At 47.7% G+C, this 15,563-nt stretch overlaps 1 protein-coding gene across 1 annotated transcript; it reads right to left on the bottom strand.

Annotated features, from left to right (window-relative positions):
* Positions 1–425: 425 nt before the first annotated feature.
* LOC123369031 (pepsin A-like) lies at positions 426–14,898 on the bottom strand. Its single transcript, XM_045014403.1, has 9 exons — positions 14,725–14,898; positions 5,758–5,985; positions 5,110–5,227; positions 3,681–3,799; positions 3,184–3,383; positions 2,442–2,558; positions 1,758–1,893; positions 1,527–1,619; positions 426–548 (listed from the first exon to the last, which is right to left on the bottom strand). The coding sequence occupies exons 1-9, from the start codon at positions 14,896–14,898 to the stop codon at positions 426–428; spliced, it is 1,308 nt and encodes a 435-aa protein (XP_044870338.1).
* Between the last annotated feature and the right edge of the window lie 665 nt (positions 14,899–15,563).

Genomic DNA, 15,563 nt, shown 5'->3' with positions numbered 1-15,563 from the left:
TGGACTCTGTGGTCTCTCATGGAGTTATCCCATTCAAGGCAACCCCTGGAAAAGACATGTGCCTTTCTGAACAATGGTGGGTAGATGGGGCACTGCTAATAAACTGCAACCCCGGATACTTACAAACCAGTGGATGCAACAGCTGTTAAAAGTTGTTCCTAGTACTCATAGGCAGGTAGCTGTGGCCCTAAGAGCCAATGTTCAAAAATGAATAAAAGATGGGTCCAATCCTAAACTTCATCAAAGAGAAACAATTCACTCAAATGCTCTTATATTCCTTTATTCTACTGGGGGTAAGATTACAGGATATCGGGTGAGTGTGGGGTGGGGGGTCACTAGATCGATACGCGGTGTTGGGGCTCCAGAGGAACGGAGACTCTCCGGGGTCAGTGTTCCATAGGACTGTCCTGGGGATGGCGCTGTGTTCATGCCACCTGGTTGTTGGCCCTGTCGAAGACAACGTAGTACTGGCAGATGAAGACGTCTCCGAGGATCCAGAGCCCTCCGACGTCGATGCTTTCAAAGCCGGAGGTACAAGAGCCTGACTCCTGCACAGGGGAAAAGGGGACATGGTAATTATTGGGCTGGAACTTCAGTAAATTATCATCCTGTAGGGCTTGCTGGTGTCTGTTACCATCTTGGGCTGGAATCTCAGAGCTCTCAAACCAAGTAGCATTAGGCTGAGTAGGGTTTCGATGGGAGACCTCTATGGGCTGCAGGGAGTGACATTGGTGAGTTGGGCCCTAATTTTTTGGTGCTTTTTGATCCCTAACTCCCAGTGAGCTAACTTTGTGGATCCGGGTCTCAGAACAGCCCCAGTTCCTAAGCCTGAGCCTAAGGGGTGCAGTCTGTCAACTGGGAAGAGAAGCAAGGTCCTGATCACTTCTGTTCATGACACATCACTTGGGGAGGCAAAGCGTGCTCTCTCCAGGCTCCTGGCCAGATTCCAAAGGGAGCGATTACATTCTGCCACCAGAAATCCTGCTGTGATTATAAGTGGATTTGGGCTTCCCCACTGCCTGCTACCAGCTGGTGTTGCTGTGTGCTGTTAAAGCAGCTTGCCTGTTCCTCCCCAGATGGGAGCAAACTTTTATAACAGGGGAGGAAAACTCCTTCCTGATGCCCGGATGCCCAGGCCCTGGAGCGCGAGGCAGTGATCTCTCTTGATCTCACCTCCTAGCTGGGGTACTGCTCATATAATTCTCTCCTAACCCAGTAAAGCTCTCACCCTGGTGATTTCCTGCGATGGCGAGTTCTACAGGCTGCCTCACTGCTCTTCCGGTATGTCACTTTCACTGTGGGCCTGCCTTGATCTCAAACATCCCTCCCCCGGACTCCTTTGGGGGAAGAGCTCTCTGCCGCCCCACTCTCATACTGGGGACAGACTCTGAGCTGTGTCTCAGTGATGCTCCTGCAGGCTCATGCCGGCTGTGCAAGGGAATGTTGCCAGCACACTCAGTGCAATGGCCTCAGGCACAAGCCCTGGCTAAGAGGCCCCGAGGCGGCTTTCTGAGCAGGACACTCACATCAATGATGTAGGCACTGGCGGGCACAGGGAACTCGATGCCGTTGATGGTGAAGACGATGTTGGGCAGGCTGCTTGTGGCACTGCAGCTGATCTGCAGGGAGGAAGGCAACACATGGAGAAAAGGTTAGACATGTCTTGGGCAGTAGGTTCCCCAATGAGAGAGATGGAGCATCACATCTGTGTGTAGCAGACACCTCTAGAAGTGTCCGTTCCTGATCCCTGCCCTTACCATGCCATCGCTGGCACCAATGTAGGAGTTGATGTTGGAGATGCCAGTAGAGGGCCCAGCCAGCAGAGAAGTGCCAGTGTCAATGATAGCCTGGCAGCCACCAGAGCAAGCGATGGTCTCTCCGTTCATGGTGACACTGCAAGAGAGAGAGAGTCAGGGGAACATCCCCAGGAACACTTCCAATCTCATTCCCACTCAGCCCACGAGCCAGCAGTGAGATGCCTGTAGGGTGAGTCTTGCTGACTGCCAGAAACTTTCCCCTGATGTTTCAGCCTTCACCTCTCTTTCCTTGGTTATTGCCCATCACCCCTCGTCCTTCAACCTTCTGGGACTGTGACCGATCTACCCTGGGGGTCACAAACAGCCGTCAAGGGATTATGACCACCCTGCCCTTTACTTCATTGCTAAACAGAGAAGAGAGGGATCCTGGCGGGGGGGGGTGCTGCCCTTACCCTACCCCCCTACTAGTGGCAGACACAGGTCATCGCTGAGTCCTGGTATGGGCGAGGTGGAGAACCACTCATCTAACTGCCTCACTGGTGAGCCCTTTCCTATAACTCCGCCTTGTCTCTCATCTTGTCTAGACTCTAAGCTGAGCTTCCCCCGTCTCCCACATGCATCTCCTTTTGCCTGTCTTTTCAAAGTAACATTTTCAAAGGGGAAAGGCCAAGGGGTGGGTCACACCTGTCCATGGTGATTTCCCAGTAAGTCTCAGAGGAGAGAGGGATCCAGTTGAGGCTCCCAGAGTAGTAAGATGAGTCGATGCCGCCGAACATCACAAAGCTCCCACTCTGGTCATTGCTGGAGAAGGGAGAGAGGAGAGTCAAGGAGGCTGTATGAATGGTCGGCTAAGGAGACAACAGCAAATGTTCCAGCTGTTAGAGAAGGAGCACAGCTGGGGAGTGCTGGGGTAGAGTCAGAGCTGGGAACATCAACATCTAGTAGCAGAGATAGGATAGGATGGTTGGATGAGAGGCCTCACCCCCTGCTTTGATATCACTTTGGGCTTTCTCTTCCTAGATCTCAAAAGCTAAGCACATTTGGGCCTGGCCAATATGTGGATGGGAGACCACCAAGCAAAGGCCCAGGTGTTTGAGGCAGTGGTGTCAGTCACTCAGTAGGTGCTCCTCTTCCCTCAGAGTCAGTACTGAGCAGATGGTTCAGCCTGGTGCTAGAAGGTGATGAGCCAGGGTATCATCTGGGTGACATATTAGGGGGAACACTTCTCCCAGGAGTAAAGTTAATACCAATGCCCTAGTGTTTATTTCTACTCCCACTAGCATAGAACAGTGGCCATGTTCCACCCCAGAGGTGGCTGCTTTCAGGGAATTCTGATTCAAAGGTTGCAGGGATCACTCATTGTGAGAGGCGCTATAGGAACGTGAATCTCACTGCAGCAGATGGGCTGTTTCCAGCCCTGACTTACAAGTTCAGGTAGACGGAGAACAGGTCCTGGGACACCAAACCCTCATTCATCATGTTGTCAAAGACGGGGGTGGCTCCAGAAGAGGTGATACTGGGGAAGGCCAGACCCAAGATCCCGTCAAAGGGAGCGTAGTAAAAGGTGGAGCCGGGCTCGGTTTCACTCAGACCAAAGATCTGGTTGGTGTCCACAATGCCTCCAACCTTGGGAGGGGGATGGGGACAATCAGACACACCCTGCACCCTGGGAGAAACTTCCAAGTCTACCACAGGGTCCTGATGTCATGGGAAGTTCTCAGAGGCTGGCGTGCCCTGCACTGTGGTCTCTCCCCCATATGAGAATATTTTGTGAATGGTCTCCTTGCTTCTTTTCTTCCCTTTTTCTATCCCCCCTCTCCCAGTTCACACCCATACTCTGCTTCCCAGATGTGTCCTGTCCTTCTAACTCCTAATCTTTCACCATGTCTACTCCAGGGGCTTTGATCCTTTCTGGTGATTTACCCGGATGGTGTCATAGCCCAGGATTCCAGTCATGCTGCCGGTGCCATACTGGATGGAGAGGCTCTGGCTGGTGGCCTGGTAGGTGGAGGAGCCTGATGGGTTGAATTTGTTATGGTTTGCTACAAGTACAGAAGAGTGAGATGGTCACAGACTGACACTTGTAACTCTCCCCATGTGTTGTATGGAGAGCCTGGGTGACTAGTGCAATGGTGAATTGCTTGGTGGGACCAGGGTGCCTAAGAGTCACACACTGCAGTGCTCAGCATTGCCACACCTTAGTGCCTTTCTGGATCTAGCTTCTTGTCTTACTAGGGCCTGTTCCACCTCTGACACTGTGTAGTATGTGGAGAGACAATGGAGAGAGACCTGCTGCTCTCTGGCTTTCTGGGTGAATAAAAATCAATGATAAAAATAAAATCTGACTTTCTAAAATGTCAGTATATTTTTCTTTTAAAAATAAACCTATTTAAAATTAACTTTGAAATTATGACAACATATGGTAAGGCCTAAAATTACTAAAATCATTTAAATTAAATACAAAGGTTATTATTAAGCAATGGCTTTAAGGAAAGTCAACAGAACAGGAAGATTTCACTGACTCTGTACCTGGAACCAGAGTTTCCTTTTGTTTCGGTGCTAAATGAGCTTTTTTGACAGTAGTAGCCTCTTCTGCAGGTGCAGAGAGAATACTTTCTTCAAGTCAGTGTATTAACTAGTTCAGTTCATGGACTAGTTCATTCCAACTTAAGAAACCGATTGGGAATTGAAAAAGTGGGAACACTCGTTTTCCTCTTCCAATCTCTGAATGAAAGCTAGGTGCGAGAGGATGAGCTCTACAAGTTTTAAAATCTTGAAGGACACGCTGGTCAGAAACAACAAGTCAATTCACTGACTATAGATAGCACTATCTGTTTCATAAATCAATTAGTTTTAAATGCAAAACCTTTGATAAATTTTTCTTTCTTGTCTATTCAGCCCATTGAAAGGTGTTTTAACTACGTTTTTTTAAAAGCTGGATTTTTAATTTTAAAGTGAATTCCAATTTCCATCCAAATTGAGTCTGACACAAACCAAAAATTAATCATTATGTAGTTAATAAGAAATGCCTCCTTCACCATTTTCTAAAATAACTAAGAAATGAACAAAGTAAGAATTTGAATAAGTGTATATAATGCTATGTTAATTGCTTAAATATATGTGTATTTATATAGTGTTAGCCCCTGATTTCCTAAAGGAAGTACCAAATAGAATGTAAATCTATAGTTGCAAGTCAACCTGTTTATAGTGGTAACAAACCAGTGAGAATCAACTTCCTTTAGAAAAATAATTAAAATCAATTAAGGTTCCTCTTTGCTAATGTAAATCTCTATGATTTCAATCAACCCGCCCAATTGGAATGTCAAGGCAAGAGGCGTTACAGGTGACTTACAGCAGGCTGTGCTGGAGCAGTAGACGGAGGGCACCCACAGGTTGGAGGAACCGGTGTCAAAAATGACAGTGAAATCCTGAGCGGGCGTACCAATTGAGATGGTTCCATAATAATCAACCTGTCAAAGCAGGACAAAAAACAATGGAAAAAGAGGAAACCCTTGCCATTCAAGAGCTAGATCATCATCTGGAGTAAACCGGTGTCGCTCCACCAGCTGAGGGTCTGGGCTACAGTGTCCTTGCTAAAGACTCAGCCTGAGCTGGTGTTTCTCTGCCATCACTTTCCCCAGCATGGCTCCTAGCAACTCCTGGCATCCAATAGCCACAGGCGATCAAATGCACACAATTATTTAGCCTCAGACTCCTGAATTTCAGTGTGTGGAAGAGCACGATTGGAAGAAGGCAGCCAGTAGACCCTGGGAATGCTATTCCCAATGTTCTTCTTAATGCCATCCAGTGACAATTGGGGGCTGGGTGGCCCAGCACAGGTTCTTGGCTGAAGCAAGATGGGAGCTTGGTTGGAAGCACATGGGTGGGGGAGTGGGGTTGGGGCACTTTTGGGAGGAGGAGAGATCAGCTGTTGGCAGAGGAATGGGAAGCTTTGATGAGGAGAGGGAAGCTACAAGACCTGCTCTCCTGCCATATTCACATCCATGTAGTTTGTTAGGGGCTCGCTGGCAGCCTCGTTGGCCAGGCTGGGGAAATACTTGGAGGCCGGGTTGTAAGGGTGTTTCTTCAGGAAATCCTCCAGCAAGCCATGTTCCTTAAGGTTCTGCCTCAGGGATTTCCCCTTCTTCAGGGAGACCCTAACCAACAAGGGTAGGGAGAGAGACCGCTCAATTACAAATAAACAATAGACAAGCCTTTTGTTCAGAGCCTACAGTGCAATCCAGCTTTTACATTGCACTGAGACCCCTTAGTACACCTGGGATTATCAGAGGAGTGTAAAGGAGTTGGGTGCCCAGTGCACTGCAAGTCAATGAGAGTTGGGCACATAATTCCCGTAGAACTCTTGGAAAATCCCAGCCTATATGTACTAGAAGAGAGACAGCTCAACGTTCTGGGTGCTAATACATGTACTAATACATAGAAAGAGATGGTCCCTGCCCTGTAGAGGTTACTGTTGAAATAGACAAGATGGACAAAGGAAGTATTAGCCGCCACCTTGACTCATTCTGCTTGAAATCCCGTTCTCCCTTGGCTTCCATGTCTCTCCTTTCATGGTTCTCCTCGTACATCTGTAATCACTCCTTTCATGCCTTCAGAGGATCGGCCCTCCAACATTCTGTGGGAGTCCCACAGGACTCTGTCCTTGGGCCCCTTCTATTCTCCTTCTACCCCTTATCTCTGTGTAATCTCATCCGCAAACACAAATTCCACTACAACCTCTATACTGATGACTCACAGATCTGCCTCCCTCCTCCAGACCTGTCTCCTTCTGTCCAAAGTGAAATCTTGACCTTCAAGGCCTGGCTTGATGGGAGTAATTGAACATGGGGAGGCCTCTTTTTAGGAGGCAGGATTAGTAAGATACTGTGAATAGATCAGCAGGCTGAACACAGAATGTCTGTGCTAACCAGGACAAGTAAGTGCATGGTAAGCCAAGGGACAGAATGGCTTATCTCTATATGCCGATGGAGTTTTCCCCTTCCCCTCCCCCAACTACAGTTCTATACGCCAATGGAACCCCTGCAAAGCCTTGCCCGTGTCCCTGTTCCTCATCCCCTATTCCCTCTCCCCCAGTTTCCCATTCCCCTATTACCATTATCGTTCCCCTTCCCACTCCCCCTCCTTCTTCTTAGCAGGCCCAAATATACCTGCACTGCACGCCCCTAGTCACACCCCTTATAACTTATGGTCGTGTTCCATTCTGGAGAGTTGTGAGTTGGGGTCTTCACCCCACCCTTTTTGTACCCCATGGGAGGGGTAAGGAGTGAGGTTGTGCTCCGGTCAGGGGCAGGCATTTCTCTGGTCTTTTAGTGTTTTACCTCCCCCCGCAATCCTCCCTTGCCCCTCCCAACTGGTTGCCTGACCTTGCTTTAAGATAAGGAGTTGAGACAGTTGTCAAATGTGCACTCATATATTGTACTCCCACCATGCCCTATAACACTTTTAGCTCTATCCCTTATCTGTCTCATTGTATTAAAAGCCCCAACTGGTTGTGGGAAATGCAACACACAGCATCTTTGTCCTTTGTTCTTCACACATATTAGTAAGGATGTGAGTATTAAACGTCAAATCCAAAATTCTGTCTCGGGCTAACAAACAAGCTTATAAGCTAACAACATTCAGAGGTGTTAAAAACACACACACACTCTGAAAGACAAAAGTTTTGCCGATGACAAATGCCGGTGTGAACAGTGCTTTGTATGCAGCAGCGCTGTCCTGCCAACAACACTACCGCCACTTGTTGCAGTTGAAGTTTTCTGTTGGCAGAAGACCTCTCTCCTGCTGACAAACAACGGCTACACTATGCACCTTTTAGTAGCGCGGCTGGAGCAGCACGTCTCTAAAAGCTGCGCAGTGTAGACGTAGCCTAAGATTAAGAGTCTCTCACGGGCATTTTTAGTAAAAGTCAGGAACAGGTTGTGGGCTTCTGTGAATTTTTGTTTATTGCCCATGGAGGTCCCTGTTGAAGGGCAAGAAAGCAGATGTCCAGCCCTCCTTGGGAACAGGGTAGGTCACCATGACTTAGACCTTAGGGGGAGAGAAAAGGAGAAAATCCTGGATGGCCCCAAACCTGGAGACTGATTTCCTGGCCCAGGAGCAAATTATGGATTCAAGTTCTAATGGTTTGGATGTGGGAGAGGTCTCACTTCTTAGCCCTGGTACTTCAGCCATCCTGTTCCTCTCAGGAGACTATCCACGGGACTTGGGTACCAGGACATGCACCAGGAGCATCCATACTGCCTGAAAAAGAATAAAAATCCCATCAGATTTCACAAAGTTTACTTTCCATTTAGCACTACCAGATTTCTGACAAGCAAACACATCACGAGTCACATTCCCCCACCCACTAACTATGGCTTAATAATTATAAACATGTATGGGGAGTTCCTGGCTTGAAATAAAGAGCCTTTTAAGAAGCATCACAACCAAGGGGACTGGTCATCTGGCAAGTTCAAGAATGGAAGATGGAGCCATTTGCTTCTCATTGTGCCTCAGCCCAATCTGGCCACAAGTTGGGGAATGACTGGCTCAGAAGCATTAGGATTAGCATACAGAGCCTTCCACTTCTAGGCCCCTATGGACAGTCTGAGCCCAAGTCAAGGAATGGATGTTTGGTGGCCCCATGTCAGATGATGGGAAGGGGGTGGGTCTCAGTCCCAGACCCTGGTGGGACAGGTGCCCACATTGCCAGACAAATTAATCATAAGGGGCACTAATTGGGCCCCTTTATCTCAGTATACAAGTCAGAGATCAAATGGGTCATAGAAACCAATCCTCTCTTTTCTTCCACCTTTAGAGGTAACCCTTCCAGGTCAGGGCTGGAACAGTTATTGGACTTGGGGACAGAGGTCTTTGCTGTCCTGGGACCTTCAATTCACAATAAGAGATCTATCCCTGATGCCCCTTCCTTCAGCTCCCTGTCTGGCTGAAGCTGTGCGTACCATATTGCCTCCCACTGGTGGCCCTATTAAGGCCATGTTGTGTATTTGGTTATCATGGGTTTTGTTACTACGGCAACTGAGTTAGACTATTAAGGGATAGCTCAGCCGGTTTCAACCGGCTGAGTGAGCTCTCTGTGTCTGTAAATAAAATGGAGGTTTTGGTTAGCTGTCTGCTCTCTGGCCTCAAGTGATTGCTTCCTACACCGGCTGCCCCAAGGATATAACACTGGCGACGAGGATGGGATTCTGGTGGTGCTCCAGGAAGTAGAAGTCAAGGTAAAGACCAAACAAAGAAAAAAAGCTGCTTGTTTGCACTGACTGTGAAAGTGAAACTAAAAATCATGGCTACTCTGATCAGGCCGCTGGAGCCTTTTGATGAGAATACAGAGCAGTGGCATGTGTATACTGAGCGTTTTGAGCTTTTTGGTATTGCAAATGACATTACAGAAGCGAAGAATGTGCCAATATTCTTAACTGTTGTAGGGGCTAAAACCTACTCTCTGCTACGCAGCTTACTACACCCTGTTAAGCCTGAGACTAAATCTTACAGTGACATTGTGGAAATCCTGGGGTCTCATTTCTCCCCAAAACCACTGGTAATTGCTGAAAGATATAGGTTCCACAAAAGAGACCAAAAGGAAGATGAAACAGTTGTACAATTTGTAGCCATTTTAAAAAAGCTAGCAGAACACTGTGAATTTAAAGAGATGTTAAATGATGCCCTGCGTGACAGGTTAGTGTGTGGCCTCTGCAGTGAAGCTATACGGAAGCGCCTACTGACAGAGGCTCAGCTTACATTACAGAAGGCTGTTGATATTGCTGTCTCCATGGAACTGGCTACAAGGGAGGCACAATACATCAGTGCACCCCCTAGGGTGCAAAAAGTGTCACAAGAACCGACCCACAAAACTGTGCAGAGTCAAGAATGTTACCGCTGTGGTAAGCCAGGACACCAGGCATCAGAATGCTGGTGTAAGGACCTGGTGTGTTGACACTGTGGCAAAAAGGGACACATTGAGTGTGCCTGTAAACAAAAGAAAAAGAGGCCTGTGGTCTGGCCGACAAAAAGAGGAACCTTGCATACCCTAGAGCAGACCCAGGATGATCAAGGTGACACCTCCTCACAAGAGGAAGTGCCACTGCATGTTTTGTCTTTGGCAGCGGGCTCACATGAATACTGGGTAACCCCCTTATTGGAGGGCAAACCTATACGCATGGAACTAGACACCGGTGCAGCTGTCTCGCTGGTTCCTGAGACTGTGTATAAGGAAAAGCTACAGCATCTTCCGCTTAAGGCAACAAAAACTGTTCTGAAGACGTATACAGGTGAAGCTGTGCCCATGTTGGGCACTATTGATGTTAAGGTGGAGCTCAATGGACGGGCGGCTAAATTGCCACTGTTTGTGGTGAGAGGTAACTACCCAGCCTTAATGGGTAGGTCTTGGCTTGGGAAGATTCAGCTGAACTGGGCAGAAGTGCACCGGATGACTAAAGAAACCAGTCTAACCCCTATACTAAGGAAACATGCTGCTGTTTTTGGAGATGATTTGGGAAGTATGAAGGGAATCACTGTGACATTGAACATTAAACCTGGCAGTCCACCAAAATATCTGAAAGCCCGAACTGTGCCATATGCCATCAGGCCAAAAGTTGAAGCAGACCTGGAGCGCCTGGTCACCAATGGAGTCCTAATACCAGTTACCCATAGCTCATGGGCCACTCCTATCGTTCCAATAGTGAAGAAAGATGGCTCTCTCCGGATTTGCGGTGATTTTAAAGTCACTGTCAACCCAGTGTTGTGTGCAGAGTAATACCCACTTCCCCGCATCGATGACCTCTTCGCAGGCCTGGCTGGGGGACAAAAGTTCAGTAAGATTGATCTGAGTCAAGCATATTGATCTGAGTCAAGCAGATGCACGTCGATGAAAAGTCCCAAGAGTTGTTGACTATTGTGACTCATAAGGGGCTTTATCAATACTGTCGCCTACCCTTCGGAATCACATTGGCTCCCGCCCTGTTCCAGAGGGCTATGGACCAGATCTTGTGTGGCTTGTCAGGAGTTCAGTGCTATCTGGATGATATCCTGGTCACTGGAAGAAATGAAGAGGATCACTTAAAGAATTTAGAGGCTACCCTACAAAGACTGGAAGAGTATGGCCTACGAGTTCGCAAAGACAAGTGTGAATTCGTCAAGCCCTCTGTTGAATATTTGGGACACATCATCGATTCTGCAGGTCTTCATAAGGCCCCTGCAAAAGTTAAAGCTATTGTGGAGGCTCCCCCACCTCGAAATGTAAGCCAGCTGCGCTCATTTCTAGGACTACTGAACTATTATGGAAAGTTCATCTCACAGTTAGCCACACTGCTAAAACCACTTCATGAGCTCCTTGGGCAGAACAAGGCCTGGAAGTGGACTGAAGCCTGTGATGTTGCATTTAACAAAGCTAAGGATGCATTGTTAAATTTTGAAGTTCTAACGCACTTTGATCCATCCTTACCCCTGCAATTGGCCTGCGATGCTTCCCCTTATGGAGTGGGAGCGGTCGTGTCACACATTATGCCTTCGGGAGAAGAAAGACCTATTGCTTTTGCTTCACGCACTCTAAGCAAAGCAGAAACTAACTACGCCCAAATCGAACGTGAGGCATTAGGAATTGTTTTTGGAATTCGGAAGTTTCATCAGTACCTGTTTGGGCGAAAGTTTACTCTTCTTACAGACCATCGACCTCTGACATCAATTTTTGGACCCTACACATGCATTCCCCCATTAGCTGCTAGTCATATGCAACGTTGGGCATTGATACTTTCTGCACACACATATGAAATCAAATATCGGAAATCCACTCTGCACGGCAATGCAGATGGCCTCTCAAGGTTGCCTTTACCGGTCAAACATCAAGATAGTGCCCAAAAGGAAATCTTCTACTTTGAACAGGTAGAGAATACACCCATCACTGCTACTCAGATAAAGAAGGCAACCCGCGTTGACCCAGTATTATCCCAAGTTATGGACCTGGTGATGCATGGAAAATCTCGACAAACCTCTCCGGTCTCACCCGACCTTGTTCCCTACATGTCCAGGCGGACGGAGTTATCGGTCCAATCTGGTTGTTTGTTGTGGGGGAGGCGTGTCATTATTCCACCACCCCTGAGATCACAGATGTTAGAACAGCTACATTCCGGTCACTGTGGAATAGTGCGCATGAAGGAAATTGCACAAAGATATTTTTGGTGGCCTAGATTGGACAGTGCTATTGAAGAGAAGGCAAAAGCTTGTATGTCATGTCAGGGTGTAAGAAATGCACCCCAGTTGGCACCCCTACACCCATGGGACTGGCCTGAAAACCCGTGGCAACGTATTCACGTTGACTTTGCTGGCCCCCTTGAAGGAAGCATGTTCTTGGTGGCAGTAGATGCCCATTCTAAATGGCCAGAAGTCTCTATAATGCAGTCCACTACTGCAGAGAGTACTATTCAAAAACTACGAGGACTCTTTAGTCGTTTTGGTCTGCCAGAACAACTTGTGAGCGACAACAGACTGCAGTTCGTCTCTCAGGAGTTTCAAAATTTTATGAAGGCAAATGGGATACACCACATCACGTCAGCACCATATCATCCGTCCACCAACGGATTAGCTGAAAGATTTGTGCAGACAATGAAAAACGCTTTGAAATCAGCAAAGGGACAACACTCCATTCAAAAGCGTCTGGATACCTTCTTACTTTCCTATAGAAACACACCTCATGCTACGACCCAGGCTTCCCCAGCCTTTCTAATGATGGGACGACAGCTGCGCACTTGCTTTGATCTGCTGAAACCTTCTGAACCCAGACAAACTGTGCAACATCAGCAGCAATATCAAGTCATCAGACGGGCACCCAGAGCAAAAGACCGAACCTTTAGCCCAGGACAGCCAGTTTTGGCTCGGAATTATACTTCCAGAGCTAAATGGGTCCCGGCCACAGTCATCACTCAAACAGGACCTGTTTCCTATACAGTCCGGACTGCAGAGAATCTTACCTGGCGGCGACATGTAGATCAGCTGTTGCCAGGTCATGCCAGTCTTCAGGACGCATCTGCAGTTGAGGGGTCTGACTTCACCCCTCCTGGTGAGACACCGAATCATGAGTCACCTGTTCCTGACTGTTCTCCTCCATTACCGCCGGCAGCTGAGATACCCCTTTGCCCAGCACGAGCTGATACCACCTCCTCACCTATTCGTGCTGCGGACCCTGAGCCCCTAGTACTTTCGGGTGCAACAACACCAGAAGTTCGCCGTAATCCACCTAGAGACAGAAGGCCTCCTCATCGGCTGGATCTTTAGTTAGGGCGAACCCACGGTTATGGGGCAAAATAATCCCCAGGGTTTAGCCGGGAATGGAGGCAGTCTACCCTCCTTCTCTAGTTTAGTGTGTGTTTTATTTTGGGGATGTTCTTATTGGGGGGGAGGAATATGTTGTGTATTTGGTTGTCATGGGTTTTGTTACTACGGCAACTGAGTTAGACTATTAAGGGATAGCTCAGCCGGTTTCAACCGGCTGAGTGAGCTCTCTGTGTCTGTAAATAAAATGGAGGTTTTGGTTAGCTGTCTGCTCTCTGGCCTCAAGTGATTGCTTCCTACACCGGCTGCCCCAAGGATATAACAGGCCAAAGGTCTAGAAATTATGGAGATTCCATTCCATTGACTCAATGCCCTGATCTAAATATTTGATGAATATGCATGAGCTCACCGACAGAAACAGCAGAAAACGTCTCGATTACAAGAATTTAAACCTGACAAAGCTCCAGTGTGGAACAAGTTTTAGGAACACAAGAATTGCCATGCTCCTGGCTGGCTCTGGTTTGGTGCCCAGGTAGGTCTGAGAGCTTCTAGAGCCTCTGCCTCTGTTTGTTCCTTCTCTTGGTCTGGGTGGAGGCCTGTGTGATCTTCAGGAAACACTCTGGCCCAAGGGGCTTGAAAGAGCCCCTCTTCACTCAGTCACTGAGTTCCACCTGCCTCTGCTTCACAGGGCCTGGGCTTCTGCAGCACCCCTCCCCCAGACTTCCTGTGTCTGGGAAGCTGAATGCTCGGAAAGGTACAATTCCCAATGTCCAGCCACAACGTAATAACAACACCACTTAACAAACAAACGGTTATATAGTCTAGAACGAAGATATCGTTTTTTTCCAGCCAATGTAAACAAATCTCTGCCTAGTTTGCTCGAGTGGGCCAATTATTCCTGTGCCACCGACATTGGCCCTTTTGCTAGACTTGGCCTGTACTTTTGGCATATACGACAAGCCTTGATGGCTTCCTCAATGTTGCTGTTCATTTGAGGCCAGTGTAAAACATTTCCAGCACTTCTCTTAGGGTAGGTCTATACTTACTGCGCAGGTCGACGCGGAGAGTTCGACTTCTCGGAGTTCGAACTATCGCGTCTAATCAAGACACGACAGCTCGAACTCCCTACACGCTCCGGTCGACTCCGGAACTCCACCACCGCAAACGGCGGTGGCGGAGTCGACCTTGGAACCGCAGACTTCAATCCGGCGGCGTCAGGACGGGTAAGTCAGTCGAACTAAGGTAATTCGACTTCAGCTACGCTATTCGCATAGCTGACGTCGCGTACCTTAGTTCGACCCCCCCACCGTAGTGTAGACCAGGCCTTAGATTTCTCAATTCCTAAATCTCCTTCATTTCTCCTTCATAACACATTTTACTGTAGCATCTTATGAAGCCCCATCTGATTCCTTTAAACATAGTCCCATCTGGTACGGACAGCTCCTGCTGAACTTGATAGTAGGGTCTGGGAATATGCTGTCCAGGCCACTCTGTGCGTTACTTGCTACAGGGTCTCACCCTGAGGAGTAGGTCTCACAATCACTGTCAACATTTTGTCTTAGACTGGAAAGCTGTTGAGTTTTTTTTTTAATGGTCCTTGAAAGCTCTTGCAAAGTGTTGGAATCCATTGCATTTCTTGCATCTTTTTCCCACATGCTAGGCATTATCTTGGAGCTGTACACACTGTGGCAACCAACACAAGCCACGTGCTCTTTTTGCAGAACTCTGACTTGAAAGTCTCCATGCCTTTCTGCCTCAGGTCTCTTTTCTTGCAGTATTTTGGATTTTCTACCATGTCCACAGTCTCAGAGTACTGCCCACCCTCCACAAACTTCCCTCTGGACTGGGTGACTTCCATTGCTTGACGAGTTCTAACAGATTTGTCAATGGTTAATTATGGCTCTTCCAGTAGCCTCTGAGATTTTTGTTCCGGATCCCAGTCACAATCTGGACTCTTATCAGGGACTCAGTTTTAGCCTCCCCAAACTTAAAAGTTCAGCTCTTCATCCTCAAATCAGTCACAAATTCTTGCAGGCTGCAAGGAATTCTGCAATGGGAATAGCACAATTGGTTATGATCAGCCAACTTTCTGTAGAAGAGACTATATTATAGACTAGAAGGGGGAGCTGCAGGTGAGGACTGAGGGGCATGAGAAGAGCTGTGGATGTGTCAGGCCTGAGGGTTGGAACCGCAAGGTGGCCTATGACTCAGGGCTGAGGCGCTTTAGCAGCAGTGGGTGTGTATTTCATATTGTTGTACCAATATAATAAAAACCAGCAGGATCTTATTAAAGGGGAAAAGACATTTGTCACATTTATTGTAAATATTATAATAAAATAGAAGATAACAGCAAACAACGTTGTTTGACTACTTATTCCTATGATTACTTATATATATGTATATATGTATATCCATTCACACAATCATTCATACAAGTTCTGCGTAGATATTATAGTTACCAGCCTAAAGTTGCTTGTGACAGAATACTGGCCAGGTATCCTGTACACAAGAGTGGAGCCGAGT

The sequence above is a fragment of the Mauremys mutica genome, chromosome 4, assembly GCF_020497125.1.
Source record: "Mauremys mutica isolate MM-2020 ecotype Southern chromosome 4, ASM2049712v1, whole genome shotgun sequence".
Classification (NCBI taxonomy): domain Eukaryota; kingdom Metazoa; phylum Chordata; order Testudines; family Geoemydidae; genus Mauremys; species Mauremys mutica.
This window is presented reverse-complemented; position numbering and strand designations above follow the sequence as displayed.

Excerpts from the sequence above, each read along its gene's own strand:
- LOC123369031 (XM_045014403.1), bottom strand. The coding sequence starts at position 14,898 with ATGGAAGTCACCCAGTCCAGAGGGAAGTTTGTGGAGGGTGGGCAGTAC. Across the intron at positions 5,228-5,757 it reads CCCTAACAAACTACATGGAT|GTTGATTATTATGGAACCAT; the intron begins GTGAATATGGCA and ends CTGCTTTGACAG. Across the intron at positions 549-1,526 it reads CCAGTGCCTACATCATTGAT|GAGTCAGGCTCTTGTACCTC; the intron begins GTGAGTGTCCTG and ends TCCCCTGTGCAG.